The 10,081-nt window shown below is 46.4% G+C and overlaps 1 protein-coding gene across 4 annotated transcripts in view; it reads left to right on the forward strand.

The window, feature by feature from the left end:
• Nucleotides 1–10,081, forward strand: part of fgf12a (fibroblast growth factor 12a) — a 36,685-nt gene that overhangs the window by 23,877 nt on the left and 2,727 nt on the right. For all 4 annotated transcript variants that reach the window (XM_042099641.1, XM_042099640.1, XM_042099628.1 and 1 more), the window contains 3 exons: nucleotides 337–440; nucleotides 8,743–8,941; nucleotides 9,690–10,081. The exon at nucleotides 9,690–10,081 is cut by the window's right edge and continues 1,530 nt beyond it. In XM_042099641.1, the coding sequence (XP_041955575.1) occupies nucleotides 337–440; nucleotides 8,743–8,941; nucleotides 9,690–9,805 (419 nt within the window). In that variant the 3' untranslated portion in view covers nucleotides 9,806–10,081. The remainder of the gene's footprint in view (nucleotides 1–336; nucleotides 441–8,742; nucleotides 8,942–9,689) is intronic.

The following is a 10,081-nucleotide window of genomic DNA, read 5'->3' on the forward strand; positions in this document are numbered from 1 at the left end:
GTAAGCGTAGTGCTCGAGCAGGAACATGAGCATGATAGCACCAAGGGTTGTTGCTGTCTATTTAAGGATCAAGGATCCAACTTATAACCCCATCACTCCCCTCCCCCTCTCTTTTTGTGTTGTGAGAGTACAGTATGTGTGTGTGTGTGTGTGTCTCTCTGTCTGTCTGTCTGTCTGTCTGTCTGCCTGTGTCTTGGGGAGAGGCAGTGTTGCAGTATTTAGTATGGTCTGTTTTTAATATTTCAGTTTCCTCTGATAAGTCAAAGTCTCCCCTCTCTCCCCCTCTTCCTCTCTCCCCCTCTCTCTCTCTCCCTTTCTCCTCTCCCCTCTCTCCAGCCTTGTTTAACCTCATTCCAGTGGGCCTGAGAGTGGTGGCCATCCAGGGAGTAAAGGCCGGCTTCTACATCGGCATGAATGGAGAAGGCTTCCTTTATGGTTCAGTGAGTCAGACTTCTATCTCTATTTAAAAATATATGTTCATTACTCTCTCTCTCTCTCTCTCTCTCTCGGAATGTTCTTGTTTTGGATTGTTGGCATTGCTCTGTAGTGTTTCAGATGTTTTCATGCAGCACTGTTTTTATCAGTAATGGCTTTTCCCACAAAGTGGTCTGGCTTCCTGTTAAAACTCATTTCATGAAGAGCACTCTCGCCTGAAGAGGTGTTAAGCAGTGTAATTTTCTTGCCTAGATGCATCTACACTGGCTTACTCACAGTGTCTGTCCCTGTACATGTACTATCTAGAGTAGCGCTGCGCTGCTTTGTACAATGACAAAATGAATTCCTTTTATGCTGAAGTTGTGCTTTACTCTCCCTCCTTCTCTCTCTCTCTCTTCTCTCTCTCTCTCTCTCTCTCTCTCTCTCTCTCTTTCTCTCTCTCTCTCGTAGCAAGTAACACATTGATTTTTGGAACTCTTTTTTGTTTGAGCCCCACCACTTTGGCTGATGAAAGCTGTCAAGCTTCATGCGAAGCTTCATTTTACCGCATCAGGCAGATCTAGGAAAGTGTGGGGCGTGGGGTGTGGGGCGTGGGGTGGGGGCATCCCTGGAGCTTACATAATGGCTGGTCACATCAGTTAATCCTGTTAAGGAGGGGAATCTTTGAGGAGAGCATGAGTAATTTAATTTCCCTTAAGCCACTGCGGGGAGATGGAGGGATGTTATAGTGGCGTGTTGACTATACTTGATTAGTGCTTGGCAAAAGAAAGCATCATTTCAGTTTGTGTGATTGAAAAGCGAAATTGAGCTTGGCGATTGAAAAACGAAATCAATTTTATCGTTAATTAATCGTTCAAGGTCGTTAAAGGTAAACTATGCAGTATTGGCAATTTCCTTACTGTTTTCTCGGTTTTTGCTTCTTTTTCACTGGCTCTGTCATGACGAATGTCTGAGAAACTCCATCACTACCTTTTTCTAGCCGGTGCCTGGCGTGTATGTGTATTTAAATGCAGTAAAGCAATTACTCGTTATACTTCCTGACACTGAGACCGTCGGCCCGCCGGCCCACAGTTGCAAGGGTGTTTTTTCCGCTCACAGGCGCTAGGGGGAAGCGAGACAGCCACCATTCAACCCGAAAAAAGTAATATAACCATTCCAATGACTCTGAAGCTGTTAAATGGTACATTAAGCTAAAAAACTTGCATATTAAGCTAAAAACATGCATAGTGTGCCTTTAACAAATGTAAACACTGAAATGCATAGACTGTAACAAGATGCCATATGGTTCATCTACATTATGCATAGAACATATAGATATAAAATATGTATACTTTCATGCCTGCGTCAAACAATGAAGGCATCCAATGAAAAATGTACACCTCCACCTTACAGGCTCAGAGTGCTACAGAACATTAGCAGTGTGTAAACTGAAATGTCACTGCATTATGGGCATCTCTCTTGTTAAATATGCTTGGAAGGTCTCATTGCGTTTAACAGTTAATGCTAAGATTATTGTCCTTGAAAAACAGCAATCAGTCAGTGTGATTTGTAAAAAGCTTAACAAGGGCTTTTTCATTAAATGGAGAAACAAGTCTACTGGGCCATCTGGAGGGGCTTTCTTATGCTTCGTGTCATCGACAAATTAATATGCCCCAATGGACTGGAGATCAGGAGGGCCCACAAACACAGCTGCAAGTTCATTTAATATTTACTAAACAATGATAATGGCTGAATCATCTGGATGCACAGGCCGAGGCGAACTGCAGCAGCAGAGAAAGCGAAGAGCAGAATGGGAAGGTGGTGTGGGGTGGTGTAGGTGGGGGGTGGGTCTTTAAAGAGACACTTGCACACTGAATATTTAACAAGTGAAGTTCTGTTTTGCCTGGAGAGTGAGAGATTGCTCAGCGTTACTTCTCTCTCTTTCTTGCTCTCCCTCTCTCTCTCTCCCTCTCTGACTGTATCTAATTAATTTCAGAACTCTCCTCACGCTGAGGCATCCACACCAAAGTAAATCCTGCCCTGTAAATCCTGATAGGGGGCTAAAAAAGTTGTGATTTTGGTGCAGTATGCCCCCAGCCACGCTGCCCTTTAACTCTTAAGTCTGTAGCCTTCCGTGCTGCTTCCAACTCATTGGCTCACTGGCTCATTCAATCTGGCCCCCTAATCTTGGCTCATTCGTTCCCTCTCCACCTCAAGCTGGTGTGTGGTAAGCGTTCTGGCCCATAATGGCTGCCGTGCATCACCCAGGTGGGTGCTACACATTGGTGGTGGTTAGTGAGGTCCCCCCCTTCCATGTGAAGCGCTTTGAGTGTTGAGAAAAGCTCTATATAAAATGTAACATGTTGTCGTGTTGTTCCATCTCCTCCATCCAGATGTCTGTGATTGCATTCCAGCTTCTAGAAATTACTACAGTGCGATGGGATTTTTCATGACAGCTGTCTTCTTCCCACAATTACTCACTGCCGCACTGTACTTTAGCCAAGCTCTATCAGTGCAAATAAACACGCCACTTCTTGGAACGGGAGCTTAGATTAGAAATGAAAATGGGTTGTGACATTTGATTTAGTTCCATTGCTTTTTTCAGATCTAGGGGGTGGTAGCGGATGTATCTCTCTCTAGAGCTGGTGTTTGTGGTGCTTTCTTCCCTGCTGACAGGAAATTGCTTGGCTTATCAGTTCTGAGTTGTGAGAGTTTGTGTGATTTTGATTTGGTTGATGATAACAGGGGAGGCTCGGGGAAAGCAGGCTGATTCAGCTTCCTGCTCCTCTGTTGTGCAGATCTACTGCTTTGTTTTGGCCCAGCCACAAATGGGACCATTTCATCATCTGATGAAGTGTGTGTGTGTGTGTGTGTGTGTGTGTGTGTGTGTGTGTGTGTGTGTGTGTGTGTGTGTGTGTGTGTGTGCTGAAACTTCCGAATCCTCTGGAGCTCCACTCCAATCTTGGAACCATGTGGAGCTGATGACAAGGTCTTGCAGACTCCGGCCAGTACCTCATCACTACGTCTGGCTCTCCCGCAGTGTGTGCCACTCGCAGGTGCACCCAGCCTCCATTTTCACCTGCCGCAGCTCCCACCATTTCAGCTCCAAGTCTCTCATCTGCGGCTGGCTCCCCTCAGACTGCTCCTTTAGGCAGCACACACACACACACACACTCTCTCTCTCTGTGTGAGAGGGGAGCTGGAACCGGAGGCCTGCGGGCCTCTAATTAACTGAGGTAAGGCTCTCCTACTCAGACTCGCCTCGTTATCTGTCTGCAAAAAAACAAAACAAATTCAAGGCACCAGGGAGTTGTGGGAGAGGAAGTGTTTCCCCACTCATAGGGGCTCTGAGAGGAGGAGTGGGGGTGGTGGTGCATTCTCCCAAAGCTAATGATGCAGCTCAGCATGGAGCTGGAGCGCTTAGATCTCAGGCACTCTGATATTCTCCACATGAATCAGCAGGAATATACAGGCTGTGGGGAGTGCGCACGCATGCCAGCATATGGATGAGCTCTCTTCCGTACATGTGAGGCCTGCTCAAGTGTCTGGACACACATCAAGAAACAAAGAGTGCCGTTGAGGGTGGTGGTCTGAATGCAGTGTGTAGGAGAATCCTTCACACTACATCCTGGAATTCAAATGGATGCTTGGCCGAGAGCTTTATTATGATATTCCATTGTAAACCATCTTCAAGGACCACGATAATAGAAATGGTCCTTTTACTGTTACATAATGCAGATTGTATTGAGCACCTTTAGCTTCCCAAAGAATCCAAAATTTGTAGAGCTGTACCACTAGGCCTCTATGTGTACTGCACAGAGGGGTATAGTTATACACAGCTCACGCCTGAGGTTTCTAATCCACAGAATGATAAAAGCACAACTGTCAATTTCAATATATTGGTCCATCAGTCGACGTCACCACAACACCTAATTGTATGCATGTCCTATAATCAGATATTCATTGTTCACAAGCCATTCATTCAGCAGTATCTGACTGTATCATTAACATATGCTGACTGCAGTGCGTACAGTATGTGACCTTTTATTCCAGGAAAATAATCTTTACAGAGGCCAACTTCAGCCTTCTGATGAAGGGCTCTTTAAAAAAAAAGGGTCTGAACCCTTGGAAGACCTTTCTGGCTCATTTCCTATTTAAATAATCTAACAAAAAGGGAACACATCTGTTGTCTCTACGTAGCCCAGTACTCTTGTTAAATGGCATACTGTATGTGTTCAGAATGTGGCTTCATTAGAGTTAGCAACCAGAGAGGAATGACAGGAAAGCCACTCTAACCTTAAAAAGGCTGTGACAAACTCTTACACGTTAAGTTACTTGTGTGTGTGTGTGTGTATGCGTGTGTGTGTGTGTGTGTGGTGTGTGCGTTTGTGTGTGTGTGTGTGTGCGTGTGTGCCACAAGCTTAATCTTAGAGTGTCTCTGACCCCTTTTCCACAGATATCCTGATAAGTTTCATGAAGAGGCTTTGATGTGAGCCGCCTCTGTCCAAAAGCCCAGCCCATAGTTATACTAATGCTCCTGTGCCATTCATCACCACTCATCATTTTTTCCCCATTCGGACGTGCCAACGGCTGTTCCGTGAGGAGTGCCTTGCTGTTGAGCAGCATCCGGTTGTGGGGCAGTGTGCAGCGGTGCGATAGCCACAGGACGGGTTGTTCTTGGCATGCTGGGAGGTTGCGCCGGCTCGCCGCCCATCCGAAGTGGTGCAGCTGGTTTGCAGTGTTAAGCGCTGGGTGCTCAGAGTGCGGGAAAGCTGGAGAGAAGTGTTGAAGTGTTGGGAGTGTTGCTCCATTATTTATGATAGTTTTCATTCTGACCTACTTTACAGCACAGCGGTAACCACATCTCTCAGTAGTTTTAAATGCATCTATCTTTAACTAACACACTGGAACACACACACACACACACACACACACACACATACACACAGAGATGCATCAAACACGGCCACACACATATGCCCTCACACACTCTCATTACACTCATCCACAGACATGTTCACATCCATGTCCACCAATCATCTACAGAAACAAACACTAGTGCTTGCACACACCAGAATCACTGGCAGCTCCCTCAAGAAAAGATACACACACCACACACACATGCATTTGCTGATAATCACACACACACACACACACACACACACTCACACACACACACACACACACACACACACACACACACACACACACACAATCTCTCTCTCTCTTTCTCTCTCTCTCAATCACGCTCTCTCTCTCTCTCTCTCTCACACACACACACACACACACAGAGACAGACACACACACAAACAAACACACATTCATTAATTTATTCATTCATCCATTCATCCATTCATTCATACAAACACAGACATATTATTTTTGGATAGCAGCATTTATCCTCGTATCCTACATATCTTACAAACGCACGCATTAGTGTTAGATGTTTGCGTCTGTGGCCACTGGGAGCCATTGCTAGTATTGTTTTGCTCTATTGTACCTTTGTGGCTTTGCTGTCTGTAATTTATGTGCTGTGCTCGGCCCCACTGCTGTGCTGCAGTAAAAAGCAGCCGCAGCAGCAAGAGTAGGAGCCAGAGAGACGGGGGAATACCGCGCATGCTGGACTCTCCACACACACAGGCACAGACACACACACATTCACAGACGCATGCACAGACACACACACATTCACAGACACACACACACACACACACACACACACACACACACACACACACACATTTTAACCATTATTTATGTCCACGTAAAGAAAATGGTAGAGGGACACAAATATTAAGGATGCAGTACAATACATACGCAAACTCATGGACCAGTGGTATGCAGCAGGTCTTCACAATATCACTTAATAAGCACAATACTCAGTTCTTAAGGGTATAAGTAGCAACGTCTCCGCCATAGGTGCCAATATTAGCAGATATGGCACAGTACTTTGCAAGCTTTTATTCACACAGACACATGCAAAGACACACACACACACACACACACATGCACAGACACACACAGATGCAGATATACACACACATAAGAAAAGCTCTAGTCTCTCTCCATACCCTGTCAGGATTGTGTGCGTTGTGCTGATGCCAGAGGCTGTTCTCTGATGTTGTGTGTGGTGATTAGGATGATGGTGTGAAAAGGTCATGTACATCGTTGATTGCTCATGCTCATTGTTTGTATGCTGTGGTAATCTGTTGGAGAGGGTCAAAAGCTGTGTGTACACGGCTGGTGAATGCTGTCGTCTAAGGGGAGGTGTCAAGCTTTGCAGAGATAATTATTTTTAAGAGTGCCAACAAATAATGTTAACCCCACCCACCCACCCACCCACCACCACCACCCACCCACCACCACCACCCACCACCACCCCACACCGAGATAGTTTTGTGTGTGTGTGTGTGTGTGTGTGTGTGCCCATTTCCCTTGTCTCTTTAAGGTCTGGAGTGCTCTCTCATTCAGAGAACAGGTAGCGTGTCCTTTCCAGGCTCTCAATGTGACTGAGGCAGCTGTCTAGACAGCAGCAGTTTGGCCGTGGCCAGCTTCTCCTCCTGAATAATAATGACTCGTCACAGAGAATCTCTTCATTTAGCGTTAGCAATCTGCTCCCATCCAAATCCATAAACAGCTTATGGGTTTGCTGGTTGATTTGTCCTTCATGTCTCTATGTTGTTTGTGATATGCCTTGGGGCAAACATGTGTGAGTGAGTTTCTTGGAGGGGGTCGGATTCTTTGAGCTGTGAGAGTTGAACTGTTGTTTCTCTGTGTGCATACCGGCATGTGTATGTTTTTGTGGATATGCTGTGTGTATGTGTATGTGTGTGTGCGCGTGTGCGTGTGTGCATGTGTGTGCATGCGTGTGTGTGTGTGTGTGTGTGTGTGTGTGTGTGTGTGTGTGTGTGTGTGTGTGTGTGCGAGCGTGCGTGCATGTGTGTGTTTGTGTGCTGTATGCATGTTTGGCCTTGTTTATGTGTGTTTTATATCTGGCCCATTGTTTGTGTGCATGCTTCATCTTCATTTGTTCATTGACACCCCCCCCCCCCTCCCCCATAAGGACACTTGGCAGTCTATTCTGTTTATAGTGTTTCTCTCTCGTCGAGGTCTTCGAGGTGCATGAGGTAGATGTCTCCCATGCCCTGTTTCACTAACAAGTAATTTGCCTCTCCTTCAGATCACACTTAGGTGAATTCTAATTAAATGCCTTAGAATTCACTCCCACTCCACATACCAGTAGCCCTGCCAGGTGCATTATGAAGCATTGTGCACTCCTGGCATAGTAGCCATTTCCAAACAATCACTGCCTGCTCATTGTGGTTTCTTAGCCTGAGCAGTGAATACAGAGAAGAAAAGTTCAAACATATTTTATCCAACAACAACACCACCACGTTTGATATTTAACAGTGTTGCTTCTTTGGCACAGATTGGAAATGCTAGCGTTTCCACTGCGCATATACAAACAAGATACAAAGCTTTGAAAGGAACTCGTTCTTCATGAAGGTAATTGGTAGTGAAAGGTTCTGACAGGGTCTCACCATCAGCCTGCTGTTTGGTCGACCCAACCCCAACCTCCCCTTATTTACAGTGAAGAGGTGGAGGATAATTGCGGCTGTGTCCTTGTGCTCAGGTGTGTGTGTGTGTGTGTGTGTGTGTGTGTGTGTGTGTGTGTGTGTGTGTGTGTGTGTGTTTTTGTGTGTGTGTGTGTGTGTGTGTGCGGGCAGCTGTGTGAGGGAGGGGGTAGAGGAGGGATGAGGTCAAGCGTCAGCGCTGGCTGGAGTCCCCTGGTGTACGTCGGCATGGGACAGGAGGCGCGCTCACCTCCGCACCCTGGCCGCTTGAGCAGCGTCTGTCTCCTGACAGTGTGTCACCCGGCCTAGATAACACACTGCCTCATCTCCGCCACTTCTGTCCACACGTACTGTATACCGAGACCTAAACACACACACACACACACACACATAACACACACACACACACACACACACACACACACACACACACACACTGACTAGGCACACACTCCCACATGCTGTGAGTCCTTCACCACACACTGCTCATAACAGCCACCCCACCACCACCACCACCTGCACCTCCCGTGGGATTCCTCACGGCTACATTTGCCCTCTCTTGTTCTCCTTCTCGTTCTCTCATTCTCCTCTCCTTTCTCTCTCTCTCTCTCTCTCTCTCTCTCTCTTCTCTCCTCTCTTCACTGGGGGAGAAGAAACTCATTTACTCTGCATGTTCTCTTCTCTTCCTCTCCTCCCACCTCCTCTCTTCTCCCTTCCCTCTGTCCCTTCCTCTTCCTCTCCTGTCCTTTTTCAGGAAATGTTTACTCCGGAGTGTAAATTCAAGGAGTCCGTGTTTGAGAACTACTACGTCATCTACTCGTCCACCGTGTACCGGCAGCAGGAATCGGGGCGGGCCTGGTTCCTGGGCCTCACCAAGGAGGGCCAGGTCATGAAAGGCAACCGGGTCAAGAAGACCAAGCCCTCCTCCCACTTCTTGCCCAGACCAATCGAAGGTAGGCCACTCATCCTGAGCACAACTACAGCACCACCACCCCAATCCAGCACAAAAAACGCTGACTAAAATACTCAGAAGCCTGTAAAAAAAAAAAGATTGGATACCTTAATCATTCGTGTAGCTCTGATAAAGTTTTAGCCCCAGTTCTGTCAGGAGACAGTCGCTGAGCAACAGCTTTATGCCCCCCTGATGTGTTCTGGCAAATATAGACCTGTCACACAGAGGAGGTCTTGCTGCCTCAAGTACTCCTGCAAACTGCTGAGTCATTGTAACCACGCTGTTGCTGCCTAGTCAAGTCATTCGATTATAACTGCCGTACAATACCCGTTATAGTGCATTTATGACGCAATCACATGACCATTATATGAAAGCGTACCAGTCAAGAAAATGAGTAGATGTTCATCATTTACTCAGCAGTATATGACCGCATGATTATGATTGGACTGATAGGGACCATGGCCTTGCCTGCAGTAGCCCTCATTTAAATTGCAAAAAAAAGAAAAAAGGATGAATTCAAATGTAATTTTTTTAACCTTAATCAGTAAAAACATGGATTTATGGTCAGGGATGAAAGTCAGTCGATTTATTGCTCTTGTTTGGGGTTTAGGATGCACAAGCTAAATTACTTAAGCATATAAACAGGAGCATCTAATTCCTAGGCAGACAGTGATGCCACGTCCAATACTGACGAGTTTTGTCTGTGTTTTTGTCCGTCTGTCTGTGTCTGTCTGTATGTCCTGTTGTAGTTTGCATGTACAGGGAGCCGTCTATGCATGAGATTGAAGAGAACCGTCGCTCCAGGAAAAGCTCAGGGACTCCTACCATGAACGGCGGGAAAGCAGTGAACCAGGACTCCACATAGCAGGGCTGGAGCGAGAGGGGTTCTCCCAGCGCCGCACAGAACCCCCCCCCCAGCCCCCCTCGCCCTGACGTCCTGCTGCCTCACCGCTAAGCGAAACCAAGACAAATAAAAACAACCAACAAACAAACAAGCAAACAAACACAAAACTGACTTCTTGCCTGTGAAATCTTTTAGACGAATGTGAAGACAAAGGAAAGAAATGGGGGGAGTTTTAAAAAAGTGACACGTTTTTGATCCCAGACTTGAACACACATTTTATGCAAAAAAAGGAATAAG

The sequence above is a fragment of the Alosa sapidissima genome, chromosome 1 (genome assembly GCF_018492685.1).
Source record: "Alosa sapidissima isolate fAloSap1 chromosome 1, fAloSap1.pri, whole genome shotgun sequence".
Taxonomy (NCBI): Eukaryota; Metazoa; Chordata; class Actinopteri; order Clupeiformes; family Clupeidae; genus Alosa; species Alosa sapidissima.